We start from the raw sequence: 20277 nt of genomic DNA on the forward strand, positions 1-20277 counted from the left end.
AAAGAGATGGGGGAAGAGAGGAGAATGGGATCCAGAAATTGAGTGATTGTCTTCTCTGGCATTTGTCATTCAAGAAAAACATGGATGAGGTCAGGATTGACAGAGGTGTGAGCTGTATTGAACCAGATTCACATCCATTTTTGCTCCTTTTTCTTAATGTAAGGCGTCGAATTCTGTCATTATCAATAGGATGCTAGATATTACAAACACAACCTAATCGCAATAGTGGTCACTAAAACAGCAAACTTACATCTGCAATTACCCATTAAACTTAGATGGGCTGACATAGATACGCAAGACTTCTTCCAACTCCTTGCTAAGACGTGCATGCCCACGTGCTCTTAGTTATATGGGTAGGTGTCTAATGCTTTTTGTGTCAACTGGGCTTGGATAAGAGTTTTCAGGTTGTTTTTCAAAAATCTCACCTTATAGAGGTGTTCTGCATGATCGATTTGCTAGAAAATCACACTTGAAAAAAATTATTTTTAAGCATTAAATATTTTTAAAATTGTAGACTGTTGATTTTTTTAATCTTATAAAAACCTAAATTGGTGTTGGAATTGGATGATCCAAAAATCGATTCCCACAAAAATCAAGCACGTAGATCACATATGTATGATCAGATTTTAGAAAAAATAAAAACAATCTTTCCAAAGTTTGGTAGACACCCCATAGACACAAAAAAGCGTCAAGCACCTACCCATCAAAATATATATATATATATATATATAAAAGGCCATTATTGTTCAACATGGCTGGAAATCATGGATGCAAGCTGTATTCACTCAATCGAACCTCATTGATGCGTTCTGGTCTGATTATAATGGGCCACACATTTCTTTGATGCAAAACTGTTAGAGAACTCAACACATTATCAATAGATCGCAGTATTGATAGATCAAAGAAAACAAAAATGAGAAGAAGAGAAACAAATCGATCACACAACCAATAAAGATTTTATATGGTTTGGCAAAAGTTGCCTAAGTTCACGGCTACACTGAGATCCTTTATTAAGATTGAGATACACACCCTCACACTTAAAAAGATAGATTGCCCTCTTCAAATATAAAAAGTCTAGGGCAACCTAGAATCCTCCACACTAACAAAAAACATGGTTTTTTTCTGTAAAAAGCTGTAAAATTTTGTAACTTTGCAGGCTGTTTATTTTATAAGCCATCAAAAATCCCCGCTTATATGTCATAAGTGCATGCTCCAAAGCCAGTTTAGATCACATTTGTAGGGTTTGATGTAGCCAAAGGCGTAGCTAGGGGGAGGCAGGACTGGGCTGTAGCCCAGTCCTGCCTCCCGAAACAGTTAAAAAAAATTTATTTATTTTTTTAAAAGCCCAGCCCTGATTCCATATGAAATAGATTTTTATCCATTTTTGTAGCCCAGCCCAGACTGCAGCAAATAGTTTGATTTGTCCATATGAAATAGATTTTTATTGATAATTGTAGCCATTTTTTATTTTATCTCAAAAAAAAAAATTCAGGGGCGCTGCCCCAGAACCCCCGACTATCGCACAAATAAAATTTTTTTTTGCTACACCTGTTTGCCCCCCCTCCCCCCCCTCACATGAATCCTAGCTACGCCCAGCAAAGCACTAAAAATGCTGTTTTCCCCTCTCTCTCTCTCTCTCTCTCTCTCTCTCTATATATATATATATATATATATATATAGAGAGAGAGAGAGAGAGAGAGAGACCTTGTTTGAGTATTTACTACGGGTACGAACTTTCAAAAGACGCCATACTCATATTCTGCATTTGTATATACTGGCAAACCAGTTTGTTATTAAAGCAGGATTGTCTGGATGCTAGCTTTCAACTGACAACCTTTGGTGGGACAATAAGCACAGTCCAAATATTCTGAAAGGGGAGAATCACCCGATGTGTTAGTTCTGGTTTCAAAATGGGAGATCCTTTGAGGCAGAAATTTTGTCCAAGTTCAAAATATTGATTCCTGTAGGGAACGTTATAGGGGTGTCAAGGGGTAGGGTTTGGTTTGGACCCAGGTGGAACCAGACTTGAACACATCTTCGGGGTATGGTATCAGGTTTGGATCCAGTTTTAATCGGGTCCATTATAAGAAAAACCATACCCAAATCTGATAAGAACTACATGAACCAGACCCCAACCATACCGGGTAAAAGCATATTTTTTTATCATTTTTACATTGAAAATTTGCGGGTCTTAATCGGAACTCGGGTCAGGTCTGGGTCTGATATAAAATTTCACAAACTATACCTGGGTTCATGTATTAATTGAACCTTTGGGTTCAAACCCGGGTCTTAACCATGCCTTATTATTTATCACCATACCCGGACCCTATAGCCTATAGGGTTTGGTTCGGGTCGGGTCCGGGTAAACCAGGCCCGTTGACACCCCTAGAACGTTGCAGAAGTTCAAGACTTGAAAGCAAAGATGCGGAAGACAACTCATTGTAAAAGGATGAATAAACCTGAGAATATAGGTGCAGCTTTGCAGCTACAGTTCACAAAGTTGATCATGATCCACAGGCAGCCCAAAGACGCCAAGCCTAAAATTTCCTGCACACACACACACACACACACACACACACATATATATATATATATATATATATATATATATATATATATATATAGAGAGAGAGAGAGAGAGAGAGAGAGAGAGAAATGGGTAAGTGCAAAATTGATACGTTCTAAATGGGTTTTTCTGCCCTTCCCGGTGTTTTTTTTTGCAGTTCCCACCCTAATGTGACGGAGGGTCAATTTAGCAACTGCCCATTACTCTTATATATATATATATATATATATATATATATATATATATATATATATATATATATATATATATATATATATATATATATATATATATATATATATATATATATATATATATATATATAATTTTAAAAATGTCACCAGAAACAGGAATACTATATCTCATCAATCCTGTCATATCGCATGGCGTTTCTCCATGCCCAAACGCACCATTATATCTCGAATCCGACATGATGTGATCGCACCTCGGCCTAATTGACCCCAAACAATATAATCAGAGACTCATGGTCTGTTTTTGGAAGCACAATGTTGAGGGCCGTGCTTTTGCATTTTTAATAGGCAAAAACTGGGGATAACCCCATGGGATTAGATCATGACACACCTCTCTTGATGGTGCAACCTAACCATCCATCTATTTAATTCGACCCCATGTTGGAGCCTGTCTTGACACCAACCGGCACTGAAGTTAAGAATACTTTTTGTAAGACCCTCTGAAGCCTTCTTAAATAACCATTTTTTGAACAATGCAAAATGGTTGGTGGTATAGAACGTAACAATCACATGCATGGGTTGTCGGTGCATGTATGATGAACTGTAATGCATACCCGTCCAACCCGTGAGAAGAAAGCATCAAAATTATAAAAATCTCCCGTCTTCTGAGGTCATAAAATATCGGGAAGGCCTAACGGTCCTTTTTTTATGTGCCTTAGGAGGGCCTTGTGATTACCATCGATGCACAAAACACATGTAACAGAAAAACTAAATTTTTCTTAGTTGAGTGGGTAAGTAGTGCAACTTGAGCATGTACATTTCAGCACGAGCCATGCCATAAGAGGAACGAATAAGAACCACCAACTAAGAACTAAAACGACTAGTCACAACCCTCTGCAGGCTGCAATGCAACTTAACCAAAAGCTGTTGAAACACAAAGAATCCGCCAGTGTGGCAGACCGTCCTGACCATTTCAGTTTCTCCAGTCAACTGACTTGTCAAAAGTCCTTCAAGGCACCCGAAAAGCCAAGATCCACTCCAATTTGCGGGAGAGTTTTGACAAGAAAACTAATCATCCAATCTGTTAGAGAAACTTTGAATTTTCCTTTCTTTCCTAGCATTTTGACCTCGTTCCAAGAAAACCAAGTGACTCAACAGAATAAACACACACACAGAGAGATTTAATTTAGTAATACTAAGCTCAACTTCAAAATTACAGTACTATTACCTTACCCTCCAGGTAAAAGGCAAAAAAAACATTGAATCCACATGGCTTTCACATCTAGGCCAAAGTACACGCAGAGATTGCCATAGTCATCTTTTCTTTCTTTTTCTCCCCCCCCCCCCCCCCCGCTGAGGTGTACAAGACCTAACTGCAAACTTTGCTGATTAAAATTGACGCTTTGGCCGAGCTTCAGCCAAACTCACTCGGATTGGTCTTCCATCCAATTCCTGCATCAGAGACATTCTGTCATCACAGTGTGAAATGCAGGAAGCAATATTAAGGGAGCAGAAACCATTCCTTGTGCAGTAATCCACTTGAACTTTACAAAGCTTGAAAATGATAGGCTAGGACCTGGTCAGGTTTCACTTACCATAATCTTTGATCAACACAAGAACTCAAGTAACCGGACAAACACCAGCAGAAAAAGTGACCTAGCTTAACCTTAGGTTTCACATCATGGGCAAACTCCAAATACAGATAAGAGTGTCTAATTGGATATAATATCAAATAGTGGAGGTGGACCCCAGTCAGATAAATCAAGGGCTCAATAGACCAAATAACACCCAAGCCCCAAAATGAATCACCAGATGACACCCGTTCTACACCTGATCATGACCCAAAACTCAAACCAACTTTAAGGCATGACATGACATGGATATTCACTCTTGACATGGATATGAGACTTCTGGTCTCTGTCCTACATCGCGCCAACATTTGCAGCCAAGCTTTGAAATCAATCGTAAATCTGGATTAAGGCCATTTCAGTACAGGTTCATCATCAGATCGGACAATGCAACCTACCCAACCAAAATAGAACCATCAATCAGGAATCCACCAATTTGGCGCAACTGATGCTTTTTGGATCTCATTCCGCACAATCACAAGGATGAGTTAACCAAAACAGAAGTGTATGTTCATTGCCACCAGACCAGCTTGGCAATTCATAAAGCCTAAAACATCCCCCTATTCATAAGAGCGTTTAGATTTCAGCTGAAACTCTCATTTGGCCTCTTTTAACTCCAGCCCTTAAAGATCTGAGGCAGGTAGTTGGGTCTTCTTCAAACAAAAAAAAATAAAGAGGAAGGTGTAGCCACTTAAACACTTGCAGAAGTTTGTCATAAAAGATTATGCAACAAGACAAAAATCATTTACAAATTTAAATTTCCTACTATTTGACATAATGTCAGCAGAAAAGATGCAACGGATTTTGGTTACAGCTCAAATTTGATAGAAAGCTGCAGGCAAAATCATATCATGCATACACAAACAATCCAAGATACGTGAGAAATTTGGAAAAGATTTCTTATACTTACAGCACCATCAAGCGAGTCGATAGCATCATTGGCCTCCTCTGCAGAGCTGTACGTTACAAACCCAAAGCCTCTAGAACGCCCACTTTCCCTATCATATACAACTTTGGCTTCCATAACTTTTCCATGATCACTGAAGAGGGTCTCTAAAGCTAAATCATCAACTCCCCATGATAGATTCCCCACATGCACTCGGTTTGGAGAGTCACGGTTTGGAGAGTCAATCAAACTTCCCCCACCTCGAGAACCTCTAGGGGAGGCATCAAGCTTTCGTGGTGGAGGTCCAGAGTTTACCTTCAATGTTCGACCCTCAAGTTCCTGCATCACCAACATGACTTTTCTCATGAAGATATCAAAAGAATCAATTTTAACTTATTTCTGAATCAGGCGACCATTGACTTAAGCTCATATCCATTTGCCGAACCTATGACTTTAAGTTTAAGGTAACCAGTGGAAAAATGGAATCATCTTATATTCAACAAAAATACCATATAAAACTATGGTCCGATCAAGACTTTGCAGCTGCTTTCATAGTTATGCACAAACATAATTACTCACCATGACCAAACAGGCTTAGGGGTGACATGCTTAGTTATAGCCAAGCCCAGAATTGCATAACTGGCAGTGCACCTCCATGCGCGATAAGAGGTGTAGGTTGTGATCTCAAATAGAAAGTGTGAGTATAGCTTTTATATAAAGAAAAAAGTAAGAAAACATTGTTTAAGCTTTTCAAAGTTCACAGGCATGCGCACATGCATGCACACAAAGGACAAATATTTTAACTTGAAGACATCATGGTCTCACATGACCCTGTATTTGTGTGCAAGTCTGTTGTTAGAAATTCATGTCTTGTATATATATATATATATATATATATATATTGTATATAGATGGATTCTCTATTGTAATTTTTTTTTATTTCTTTTATTTTTTATTTTTTATTTTTTTGTTTGACTAGCCGTTGGGAATCTGCCTCCTCTTGTGTATAAATATAGGGGAAATGCCACATTGTAGTTCATGTTTTTAGTAAGGATTCCACTTCATAAAAGGCTGATATTTTGTATGTGTGCTTTATTGCATTTTGTGATATTTATGTGCCTTATTGCATTTTGTGAGTGAATAAAGTCCTTAGTAGACTTGATTATCACATCAGAGCCGGGTTGGCTATTTTGCTTATATTGATTCGTGGAGGCTGCCTCGTAAAGCATGCTGCTGATCTTTTTTTTATTGTGATTCCTTCCTCTTCAACATGGCTGAATTCTTGTCACATAACTCAAGCAACTCCAACTTTGTTCCACCATTCAAGCTTGACTAGCAACTACATCATTTGGGTGGGACACTTGGAGACATTCATAAAAGGTCAAGGATTATGAGGGTAAGTTAGAGGTACTATATTTGAACCTACTCCTACAGTTACTATACGTGAAAATGGTGTCAAGACAAATCTTGAAGGAAAAGAAAGTATAAAAAGTTAGATGAATGGGACATAAAAAATGCTAAAATTCTATCTTTGATGCTAAGTGGGGTTGAAACCAAGATTGCCTCAAATCTTTTATGTTACAAAAAGGCAAGTGAGACATGGGAATATCTTAAATGTATGTTCACCGAGAAGGATATGGCTCATAATTAAGTATTACCTTCAAGAAAAGGCTAGAAACATCAAACAAGGATATAAGAATGTTAGAGATTATTTTATGTAGTTGTCTTCCGTTTGGACTCAACTCACTCAATTTGAACCAAAATGGGAAGGAAAGTTTATTGAGACGCGGAGGGCTCAAGTTGAAGAAGATAGACTTTTTACCATTCTTTATGGTTTGAGACCCGAGTTTGAACAAACTAGGGTCTCTTTGCTATCTTCCTCGTCACTTCCTTCTATTCATGAAATTCCCACTAAACTTAGTGAAAAAGAAACTAGACTTAATACGAGCAAAAGTGATAGCGTTCTTGCTACACCTAGTAACAATCAAGGAGATGATTGTGCTCTTGCCGCTTTCAAACCGAAAAATTATATCAAGCCTTGTAGGCCTCCTCACTTCAATAAAAATCAAAATATAGGAGAATACAAAATAATTTGTCACAATTATCATGAGCCTGGTCACATTAAACCTCAATGTCCTAAATTCAAAAAGGACTATAGACCTCGTGAAAAGGAAGTTGTTGCAGCTCCATCAAAGCAAAAAGAAGACATCATAAGCCTCAAAGATCTCTCCAAATCTTTGTCTCAATTGAGAGAGGCATTAGAACTATTTCTTAAAGGATCTACATCGGGGGTCGACATTGCATATCCTTCAACTCCTGGTATGTGTTCTTGGTTTCTTGATTCTGCAACTTCATTTCATATGACCCCACATAAGTCTATTCTATCCAAATGTCAACCTAACTCAAATGCATCTTTTGTTTATACTGTGATAGAACCTCTTTAAAAATAAAGGGTATTGAAAATTCTAAAGACAATTTGACAAAACACAAGTTTTACATTCCAAAAGTTAGACTTATACCAAAATTACATCTTAACTTACTTTCCATCTCTCAAATCTCGAATCACGGATGTGATATTGTATTATCATGAAACAAATGTTGAGTGCAGGATCGTTAGTCTGGGAAATTGATTGGGGAAGGTTCTAGGCAAGGAGATCTTTACTACATGAATTCTCTTTGTATTTCAAAAAAGTCTTTTTTATAATATTGCACAAACAAAAAATATCAAAGTTTGGCATCATAGACTTGGTCATCCAAATGTAAGGAAATTAAATTTTGTGCCTATTACTAAGGACCTTTGCAAAGACAATTTTGAATGCAAGAAATGCATACTTGAAAAAATGATATCTTTGCCTTTTGGACAAAGGACTTTTTACTCCTCCATGCCTTTTGAGTTGGTCCATTCGGATGTGTGGGGTCCTGCTCTGATACTTTTCAAAGGAGGATTCTCCTACTATGTTATGTTTATTGATGATTATACTAGATACTGTTGGATTTATTTTCTTAAATTTAAATCTAATGTGTTTGCATCCTTTAAAAACTTTCATAACATGATCAAAACTCAATTTTAAAGCAAGATTAAAATCCTAAGAATGGACTCTTGGGGAGAGTATTTATCAAATGATTTCAAACAATTCTTAGAAAATAAAGGAATTTTGCACCAAAGATCGTGTCTTAAAACACCACAACAAAACAAAATTTCATAAAGGAAACATAGACATATTATAGAGACTACAAGGACGCTATTTATTTCTAGGAATGTTTTCAAAAACTTTTGGGCCGAAGGTGCCCTAACCTCAATATATCTTATAAATAAGATGCCTTCAAAACCTCTATCAAATGAAATTCTCTTTGAAAAACTGTTTAAGTATGAACCTGATTATCAAAGACTTAGAATTTTTGGTTGTAAGTGTTATGTTTTAAATGATAAAGGAGACAAACTATCTTCCAAGGTTGTTCCTTGTGCCTTCATTGGTTATTCTGAATCACAAAAAGGGTTTAATTGTTATGATGTCAAAAATGATAAACTCATTGTTTTAAGGAATGTTAACTTTGTTTGAAAATGAAAGTGGATTTGAAGGATGTATGTCACAAGATGTAAATGTTGATTACTCTTTCTTATTTAAATTACTTTATAATTATGGGTGTGATGATAATCAAGAAACTTCTATGGAATCTTCTATTGAGAGTAGAACAACAGTTGAACCAATAGTATACACTAGAAGAAATAGGAACATATCCACTGAAAATCTAAATCAAAATGGTTATGAATCATTAGAAGCTCCCTCTGAACAAATTATCATTCGTAGATCTGAGCGAACTCCAAGGATTCCCAATAGATTTGTTTCTTACAACTCTTTCTCTCCTAAACATAGAGCATGTCTTTTAGTCATTCATTCATACTTTGAACCTTCCTTGCTCTTGAAGGTGTCAACACTTGGAAAATCCGAAATTTACCACCCAAGAAGAAAACCATAGGTTGTAGATGGATCTTCAAAGTCAAGACAAAGAGTGATGTATCCTAGGAAAGACATAAAGTCAGGTTAGTTGCCAAAGGATATTCTCAAGAGTATAAAGTAGATTATGAAGAGACCTTTGCCCTTGTTGCTAGGATGGCCACTGTTAAAATCCTTGTAGCTATTGCAGTTGTTAAAAATTGAAATATATTTCAAATGGATGTTAAGAATATATTTTTAAATGACACCCTTAATGAGGAAGTATATATAGATGTTCTACCCGAGTTAGTAGTTTCTAAAGGCAAGGTGCTTGGATTAAGAAAAACCTTGTATGGGCTCAAACAAGCACCTAAAGCCTGGTTTGACACATTTAACGATGTTATTACCAAATATGGTTTCAAACCATGTTATACTGACATGACTTTGTTTGTCAAGAATTCTTCTGCATGTATTGTAATTCTTCTTCTATATGTTGATTATAGGGAGTAACAAAGAAGGAATTAAAAAAGTAAAACAGTTTTTGAAAAACACTTTTGAAATGACTGATCTTGGTTTTCTAACATACTTTCATGGAATAGAAATGTCATATTCTAACATAGGATATGTATTGTCACAAACAAAGTTTGCTTTAGACATCATTGACAGGTCAGGATTGTCAGATGACAAAGTTGTTGATACTCCAGGGATTGTTGAAACGAAAACGCGAGTTGATGATGGGGTTCCTTTGGACAATCCAACTCCCTTCAAACAACTGGTTGGATCTCTTATGTATCTAAGTATTACAAGAGCTGATATAACTCATGTTGTCCACGTGGTCAATCACTTTCAACATTCTCCCACGTCAGCTCATATGGGTGCAGTCATGAGAATCATCAAATACATTAAAGGCATCATCAATAAGGGAGTCTTTCTATCTTCTTCTTCCTCATTAGATCTCATTGCTTACTCAGATGTTGATTGGAGAGGAGATCCGAATAACAGGCGTTCAACAATTGGTTTTTGTGTATTTCTAGGGAAATCCTTGATTTCGTGAAAGTACAAAAAGCAACAAAAAATGTTGTCATCAACAAAAACTGAGTATAGAGCAATGATCACCATTACCATGGAGATCGTGTGGCTCAAACAACTGATTTTAGATATGGGAGTTCATCTTCAGAATCCTACAAGATTATGCTGTGACAACAAGAGTTCCATATACATTGCTCGGAATCACACATTTCATGAACGGACTAAGCATATAGAAATGGATTGCCACTTTGTTCGTGAAGAATACTTAAAGAAGACTATTGATCTTCCCTATGTGACATCATAATATCAACTTGCTGATTTCTTCACCAAGGCTCTCTACTCGCCAAGATTCAACTTTCTTTTTGACAAACTTTCGGTGATTGCACCATAAGTTTGAGGGAGAGTGTTAAAAATTCATGTGTTGTACATATGTATATGCTTGACTGTATGTATATATATATATATATATATATATATATATATATATATATATATATATCAGTGTTATTAAAAGTGCGCCTCAAGGCGCAAAAAGCGTGCCTCGCCTCAAGGCGAGGGCCTTTGTGCCTTGAGGCGCAGGTGTAAAGCGCAAATACCCCAAGGCGTGCGCCTCATACGCCTTGAGGCGCACGCCTCGGGGTGAGGCGTATATGCCTCAGATTTTTGGTCAAATGAGGGTCAAAAAATAGGTTTTAAATAACAGCCCCCCCCCCGACCCTAATGTTATATTTTCTGAGAATCACGCAGTTGGGGGCCTGTTGTTTTCTAAAAAACAAAGAACCGAGGAGACGAGTTAGGAGGAGATGAGTTCGGGGGGCAAAAATTTGTTTGGGTGTATTAGGGTTTGTTGTCGGAGAGAAAGGAGGAAACGAGTTCGTTCATTTGAAACACACAGTTTGTACATTTTGGGTAAGTTTCACTTTTTCCCCATTCTTGTTCTCGGTTTGTATTTTCTATTTTTTCTTTGACTTATCTTTCCATCTTTTGATTTGCAAAGGATGAATGGACTGCAGCCCTCTGTCTGAAATCTCCTATATAGATTGTGATCTGCTGGTCATCTTTTTAGGTTTCTTTAAGGTGTAGGATAAATGCCCTACTTCTTTTGAGTGTTGATTATGAGACTTTGTTACTGCAGCTCCAAGAATCCTCTTAGGTTTTTAACATTAATTATTTTTTGTTTGATTTATTCTAGTTTATTAGCTTAAATTACTTAAATTAGGATTTTCTTTTGATTTACTATGGCGGACCTTTGGTCCAGACCGTTTTGTCAAGGGTGCTAACATGCTAAATCAATTCTTAATGGTTTTATCTCTTTTAGTAGTCAGTTGAGCACGTTATTGTGGTGTCATAAAAAAAGATTTAAAAGTTGCCAGTCATTGAATTGATTTGGCAAGCCGTGCACAACATGCTACATTCGGTTGAGGAAGAAAAAAAATCAAAAGATATGTTGAATCCATTGAATTGATTAGTTGTTAATGCTAACATGCATTTTTTAATTATGTCCATATGATGTTGTTAATGCTAATATGCATTTCGTTGTTAATTTTTTATTGAATGAATGCGCATATTTTATTTCTTAGATACTTAAGTAGATCAAGTTGTTGCATTAATGTTACTTTTACATCTTAATCTCATATTTTTTTCGTATTTATTTGAGATTTTTTATTTCGTGTTGGTTGGCGCTTCATCAATAAAGCATTTCTTATTTATTTATAATTTTAGATAATTTTTTTAATTTTTTTAAGTTTAAAAAAAAATTTTTTTGAGGCTTACGCTTTACGCCTCGCCTCAGATTTTGGTGGAGCGCCTCGCTATGCCTCAACGCTTTTAACAACACTGATATATATATATATATATTCAAGTATACGTCGTATATAGATAGATTCTCTATTGTAATTTGTATTTTTCTTTCTTTCTTTTTTTTATTTCTTTTCTTTTTTCTTTTTTTATTTGTTTAACTTGTTGACTAAGCATTGGGCAGCTCCCAATGGCTCTAGGCTAGCCCAACGGCTAATTTGCCTCCCCTTGTGTATAAATATAGGGGAAATGCCCCATTGTAGTTCATGTTTTTAGTGAGGATTCCTCTTAATAAAAGGCTGATATTTTGTATGTGTGCCTTAGTGCATTTTGTGATATTTATGTGCCTTAGTGCATTTTGTGAGTGAATATTCTTATCAAGTCCTTAGTAGACTTGATTATCACCAATATTTATGTGCTTCTTTAGAGTGTGTGCATGCACCATACATTAACATGTTACAAAAAATTAAAAAAAGAACTCTTCAACAAAAAAAAAATATTGTGAGTTAATTTTAATTAATTATTAAAAAATATGAAAGAAAAAAAAAACAATCATCTCTAACTTTTCGTTTGGAAGACAAATATTACAACCAGGAATCCACTACCTATGAGCAGATAACAACACATTTTCTTCCCACCTAAACGAATTGGTAACTGGTCAACATATCTAAGCTTCCACGGTTCTGAAGATAGTAATTTGAGAACTGTGTGAGCTCAGTTCAAAACATCTGGATCACATAATATAGTTTCTGCTCTTTGGATTACAAACTCGTCAAATAGAAAAAGTTTTTGAAAATTAATCATCACTGATCAAAAAATTGGTGATACAAGGATAAGACAAAAGGAACAAACAGCTAAAATTGATTCATATTAAAGGTTCCCATGATGATGAGGGAGCAATCAATCACTACATCCATCACCTATGCATAGAACTAAAAACCAAGTGATGCTAGCATATAGAAATCCTGATGATTTAAAGTGAATCGATTTATTCCGGCTTTTTCATATGCTTCAATTGATAATTGAGATATTTGAAAACTTACATAACCATTAAGCTGCTGTTCAGCACGTTCCACTTCTTCCACAGTTGACATTGTCACAAACCCAAAACCTCGGCTCCTTCCAGTCAATTTGTCATAAATGACCTGTCATACCAATTTTCCATAGTCTTAAAAATCAAACAGATGACGAATATGCTGGGAATTAATTTAAATATCCAACCACTTAACAAAAAGTATCAATCATCATTTCCTAAAATGGGGTGTATAGTATCTAAATGATGGCCCAAAACATAAACTGACGCAGCATGAGAGACTACTATCGCAGCCAAACTGATAAAAATTCGACAAGGGATGAGGTGATAGCATCATTCACCTCTCTCAAGTCTTAGATAAGTCATAGTCCATAATTCATAGCACCATCCCCCTACTAGCAGGAACCAACTTGCATTTGGTGGTTTTCTTAGAAGCAGCGGCCTCCCACTGGCAGGAATCACATTCACGTGTTTGGCGGTTTTCTTGGAACCACCCAATCAAGGTTCTGAAATCTAAGCCAGAACATGCGCATCCATCCTACTATAGTCCATGGCGAAAGGACAGAAACAATTTAACCAAGAGCATAAGATAAGATAAGAATTTATTTCACTGTGCGTGATACTTGGCCCGGTCTAGTGCCATATTCCCCAAATGCAAGTTTAAATTTTTCGACCCAAGTTAGGACCAACATTATGAATCCAAAACACTAAGTGATAGGAAATCCCTCTAGCTCGTTCACGCGTGCACAAAGGGAAAATTACATAGTTTCGTACGAAATGCAAACACCAAGAAGGCAGGAGGAGATAGCAACCTCTTGAACAACCGAAAAGCCCCATCGCACAAGGCAAGAAAAGAAAATCCAAGTTAAGAAAAGCAGATAAATAAGACCCAACAAACGGGAAATCCCAAATTTCTCAGGACCAGAAGCTAAGAAATCACCTCGACCATCTCGACGTTCCCCGCTTGCTCGAACAACCCTGCGAGTCTCGAGCTGTCGACGTTGAACGGCAGGTTGCCCACAAAGAGCTTCAGGTCGGGAGAGAAGGAACGCTTTCCGGAGGAAAACCCCCCGTCCTCCTCCTCCTCTTCTTGGTCCTGATAGTAGTCTGCGGAAAGAGAGACATTTCTGAGGAAGGAAAGAGAGGGAGCCCTCTTCTTACTGCTGGTAAGGGAGAGGGGTTTGGCTGCGGAAGGGATTAGAGAGACGAGAGAAGCGCAGGGAACTCTGGTTTGGATGGAAACGAGAGTTTCCGGAGCGGCCCTAGAGAGAGAAACTGAAGGAAAGAGGATAGAGGCAGCCATGGCTAGAGACGATAAGGTTTGTTTTGAGAGAGAGAGAGAGAGAGACGATATTTATAGAAGTGGGAGGGGTTTTCAGGAATCTTAGGGTCGGAAACAAATATCCCGTCTTCTTAAAAAATATCGCCGTTTTTATTTTAAATATTTTAACATTTTTTTCTGTATTTTTTCCTATTTTTATCTTAATAATGTATAAGAAACTGCTTTATTTATCACCTATTTACATAAAGCCGCTTAACATCTCTGTCATTACATTTAGCTGCTAATTTCATACTTTATGTTTCGAATTCTTCGTGTGTGTTTTTCATCAAATTAAGTGTCCAAACTCCAAAGGGATCTCATTATTGAATTTGTTCAACAAAGGAACATATCATCACAACATGACCAGACCAGTTGCTCTTATAAAAAAGATAAAATGCTATTTTATGTTTGAAGCGGATATTTTGAAATGCATTCAAATAAAGAGTACGGTTCCCCCTAACCATTACTATTTTCAAATTACTGGTGCTCTGCACCAAACTAAGGAGTGCATCATACGTCGTCCACACAGCCACCCATCTATCGAGATGGAAGTGGTCTCCCTCTCGAGAAATGTTAAGATGGGTGGCTGTCAGTAGCAGGCGCTGCATCATGCAGCATAAAATATGCCCTCAAAATGAAAATGGAAGAATGATGCAGATGGCACTCACTTTTCTCACAATACTCAAACTAGAAAATATGGCAAATCTAGCCAATTAACTTTTTTTCTCGACACTTTCGCTCTTTTATTGCCTGAAAATCATGGGCCTTGTTCATGTGTAGGTACTTTCGGGAGACTTACCAGATTTTTTCGAAACAGCGTCATATGCATCATCACTGAGATCTTGCCAAAGAAGGGCATTTGTGACACTTGCAAAATCAAGTTGAATCTTGGTCGTTTGGATCTGAATCTGACTGAACAGACCTATAGTTCAGTCTGAATCTGAAGCTACATCCAATCGGTATCCACCCAAAAGGATCCAATCCGTTGACATAGGATGGGTCGATCCTAGCCATCCAGCTGAAGCAGCTGGGTAGCTAGGATCAATCCACATCCAGGTGAAAATATGGACTGACCACCCGTTAATTGGACAGCTAGTATAGAATGGAGGATGAAACCCATCTTATGTCAAATGATGGATTCCGCGCTCGTATGCATCATATTTGCTCAAGACAAACACACAATTTACTGATGTAGACATGAAATTATATCAGTAGAAAACACTAATTCTTTTATATTATATTTTCATTTTGAGTAGATTCATAGTCCACTTATTTATATGGTTCATTTTTTATAGAATGGTTGTAACGCTCCAAAATTCAGGACTTATAACTTTTTATGAAAAGTTTGAAAGCTTTGTAATCATTCGTTTATCACAGTTTTAAATAGTAATTAAGCGAAAAATAATATTTTTGAAACAAGTCAACGAACATTGGGTGCATTACAACATAAACTTTCTTTTAAAAATAGATTTGAAACTCTGTACATTTCAAGAAACCAAAGAGATTATGAAAATACAATTTTTAATAATTTAAGACTTATACAAATAAGAGAATTTCAAGAAAACCTTTATGCAAATTATTGAAATATCCTCAAGAGCGAAACATCAAGAAAAATATTTTATTTTGATCTCATCACGTCATCGTGTCATCGCAGTCCGAAACATCACATGCCCATAAAATGGGTCAATTTCACGAAAAACTGGCAGGTGCACATACATGACAATATAAAACAGAATTAAGCAAAATGATTTAATATGACAAGCATATAAGCAAATAAATAATTGAATTTAAGATAAACAGTTTAATATTAAAAGTGTCATATTGCAAACTATCATGAACATAGCTATAATTATTTCAAGCATTTAACTAGCACGAGTAGACTAGTTGCCACAAGCAAAGAACTGCATAAACAATTAAACTATCAAGAGCAATGTTACAACAGACACACATCGTTCAACAAGTAGTAGAGCATGTCACATGCTAAAATTATCACATGTGCATAACTCAACAAATTTTGTGATCAGATTTAACTTATGTTTCGATATTAGCTGGCCAAACGGGTACGTACAATGCATGACTCTAGAAACAACCGAAACTGATCTGAGGGTTTATCATACTATGTATTTTATGATACCCTGGATAGCTGACTCAGTCCACTCCTAAAGAGACAGTTGGTGATCAAGAGTATTCTCTAAAGCATACGTAAACTATGGATGCATCCTGCTCATCGGGAGCTACCACCTAGGATAATTACGGTAGTTTATTTCTTCTAACTTCGATGACTGGAAAATCTGAGTCATTTGCTCATGAGATGGTTGTTAACAACCTGTTCATCAAAGTTTTTGTACCTTCCCATCCTCTATCTTGACAGGAGTCAGCGGGTTGAATGGGTGCATCAGAGTTAGTTAATTGAAGACCCACTCTATATACTCTGATCATTTCGACCCAATTCGAGCATCTTGTCTATGAAGGTGAATCATCACCATTTTAGGTGATCTCGGCATCGTATCATTTATATGTTTCAAAGGTGCCACAACCTCATCATCGGATCATCGTAACACCCACATGACGTACCTATCCAAAGGTATGATCGTAACTGTCCAAAGGTACGACTATGATGAAAGAGTAATGGTTTCTCAAAATAAACCCCAACACAAAACGTCACAAAGATTCAAATAAATAGAGAAGTGCTCATTTGACTCATTTTAGTCTTTTAAAACCACAATACAATATTGTGTCATTAGCACATATGAGATCGCTATGGATCTTGCGTCCATTTTACTGCAGTATCAACATGTTGCACATGTCTTGTGATACTAGGTTCGATAAGCGAAGTATGGGTTACTCAAGAGAACCCCACTCAAACACATGCTCATGCCCCTGGTCAGGGTTATCCGAATTGGATCGTAAACTCAAATCGAGGTCGTACAACGTTTCTTGTAAATGCATCGACTTGGGAAGACTTAGTTGCGATTTCGCAACTTGCAATACTTTCAATCTTTGTTTTTGCAAAATTGAGCATTTGAAAACTGGATTCACATAAGGAATCCATCTTAAAAAGAACTATTGCGCACAAGTGCAACTCGCAACCTTTAAAAATGAGTGAAAATGTGATATATGCAAGGATGTATTTACTTGCATACCATAACTGCGAGCATGTGCATATTATAGCGTGACAACAAAGTACAAGCAATACTCGATGTGCGAAATCACACACTGAGTGTAAAATGTATAAGCAAAATGCATGAGGTACGAAACCGTACCTCGACCAAAAGATGGGCAAACAAGTGTAAGTAATACACGAAGTACGAATCTGTACCTCTGCCAAATATCTGTACATGCAAGTAAATATGCAAATAATGCACGAGGTACGAAACCGTACCTCAACCGACAAACATGAAGGAAAGTAAATAGACAAGACAATTAAGTACAAAAAAAATAAAGTAAATCTCGACATATCTAGCATGGCCATTTTAATTATTTCAACTTAATTCGGTTCATCTACTGCTCTTTTTGCGCAACTTTCTCCTACCTTGGAAAGTTACGAGGTTGTGATTGTCTCTGAGCGTAAGTGATGATGGCTCGGATTGCAGGGTATGAGCGGGCTCTGTTGCGCAAGCTGAAAAAAGGTAAATGTGTGAATACACAAATATTCAAAAGAAAACATACAAAGCACGTGGCAAGCCCGGTTGCCTCGATCGGGGGCAAAGGTGGGACTCGACTGTCAGGCCGAGCCCGACCCCCTGGCCCAATAAGCCTAAAGCGGGAGTAGGGGGAGCCTCACTTCTTGTTTGGAGAAGCCGTAGAGTCTGGGGAAGGGTGGGCTCAGCTATCAGGTCAAGCCCAAACCTTGCTCACAATAGAAGAGGGGTGAGAGGTGGGCTTGCAGTCAAGCCGAGCCTGCCCCCGGCCTGACAAGGGGAGGCGTGGTGGGTGGCAAAGGCTCTGCCCCGGCCTGCCTAAAAACAGGAGGAAGCAGGGCGACGCTCCTGCCTACCAGAAAAGCAAGGGCAGACAGGGGCAGGCTCGTGTCTGTCGGATGGCTAAAGCGACAGGGGCTTCGCCCCTGCCTGACAAAGACCAAAGAGGAAGCAGGCAGGGGTGCCCCTGCCTGCAGGATGAAACAGGGAGACAAGCAAGGTCGAAGCCCCTGCTTGCTGGTTGGAAAAAGAGGAGAGATAGGCTCTGCCTACCAACCGAAAAACAAAAGAAGACGAAGAAGTCAAAGAAGAAGAAGATGGTGAGGTGAAGACAATGCAGGAAGTGAGAGAGAGGTTACTTGAGAAGGGGTTGTCAGACGAGGGTCTACCGGAACACGGCGTGCACGAGAGAGAGGAGTGTCGACGTCGGGCTCCCCTGAGAGGCGTTGAACGCGGGGTTGTCGGCGTCAGGGTTCGGTCGCACGCCAGGAGCGAGAGAGAGCACACTCGAGAGGGAGGAGGAGGGAGGTGAAAGCCGTGAGAACCCGCCCTCCCCTTTGCATTATTTAAAGAGGGGTTTGGGGGGGGGGGAGTTTCAAAAGAGGGGGAAAAAGGGGGTGTCAAGCGGTGCGGGGGAGGGGAAAGGGTTTTAAAAGAAAAACCATCGCCCCCTTTGTTTATAACCCTAGCGGCGGGTTAACAGGTCCGGGTCCGACCCGGATCCGAAATACTATTTTTTTAAGCTTGGGTTTTTACAATGGTTTTGAATCATGTAATTATGATGTGTAAGGCTTTTTTTAAGAGGAAAATGTGAACACGAACGCAAAGATGATCCACTGATGTGTAAGCTCTTCGAGAGCTTTACAAATCACAAGAGCCCATCGTATACAAGATCTTACAAAAATGCCCTTTGTTTCACAAGAGCACGATTCGAGTGATCCACAGTTCGTGCTCAATGACTCCATGGAATCAAAAAATGCAGTCAGTGCATCCTTTTTCATTTTTTCTCACCGACAACCAAGTCACTTAATGAGCCCGTCCCTCCCTTGCATAACCCACCAGTTAATTAAAGTCACCCACACATCTTTCATTCATGAGACAGGATTGTCATGACAAAATATTCTTCCCTAGTTGTTTGCTTGATAATCATATATATTACGTGTGCCTGATCCAAAGGATGGGGGTGCGTGCAATCACATTGCCACTTTTGTGTGCCGCTGCACCTGATCTGCCCTCTATTTTCTGTAGGGGGCCCCACAGCTGACAAGCCGGGCAGTGCACTCAAAGTGTGCAATGAAATTGCACCTGATCTGAGTAGTGGGCAGGAAATGGACCTGTTTTTAATTTTAGCATGGTTCTTGTTCAATTCTTACTTAAGCTGATATTGATAATGGATCCTTGAAAGGTGGGCTCCCCTTTACCTCAGACGTGATCTTAGATTGGGAACCGTGAGGTACGTAATAATACTCATGTTTGCAGCTGAAAATTTTGGTCGCAGCCAGAGAGCCAAATAACCCTTGAAAAACCAATATCCATACTGAATTACTGAACCAAGCCGAACCACGAGCAACTTGATTCACGCTGCCAAGTGTGGTTTCAAGCTTCCTCTTTCATGCTGAAAATGAAAGGCTTGTTTTCCTCCATATTAGATCAAACTTATTCATGATGTTGAAAATGCACTAATCGTTTTATAAAACAAAACTATATGACGAATAATTTTGATAGATAAAAATCAAAAAGTGCATTTGAACCATTATAGTTTAATCCAGTATAGTGGGATGGACCTAGGCCACTAGGCAGGTGGTCTAGGTTCAAATCCCATGGGCATCACCCTTTGCGCAAGCCGAAACATCAAGACTCCATGGGGGCAAAGAGTAAGCCCACAGAGTTTTATGCTGTCAGGACAGCGACCCTAAGTATGTCAGTCAAAGACAGTGTGGCTAGGTCTATGATCCTGGGGATGGTTTCTCT

The 20277-nt window shown here is 38.2% G+C and overlaps 1 protein-coding gene across 1 annotated transcript; it reads right to left on the reverse strand.

Annotated features, from left to right (window-relative positions):
* Nucleotides 1-3937: 3937 nt before the first annotated feature.
* LOC149821552 (29 kDa ribonucleoprotein A, chloroplastic-like) lies at nucleotides 3938-14408 on the reverse strand. Its single transcript, XM_089981225.1, has 4 exons — nucleotides 14006-14408; nucleotides 13076-13177; nucleotides 5296-5610; nucleotides 3938-4209 (listed from the first exon to the last, which is right to left on the reverse strand). The coding sequence occupies exons 1-4, from the start codon at nucleotides 14366-14368 to the stop codon at nucleotides 4147-4149; spliced, it is 843 nt and encodes a 280-aa protein (XP_089837351.1). The 5' UTR covers nucleotides 14369-14408; the 3' UTR covers nucleotides 3938-4146.
* Nucleotides 14409-20277: the final 5869 nt, after the last annotated feature.

Source organism: Nuphar pumila, chromosome 11, assembly GCF_984573655.1.
Source record: "Nuphar pumila chromosome 11, dmNupPumi1.hap1.1, whole genome shotgun sequence".
NCBI lineage: Eukaryota > Viridiplantae > Streptophyta > Magnoliopsida > Nymphaeales > Nymphaeaceae > Nuphar > Nuphar pumila.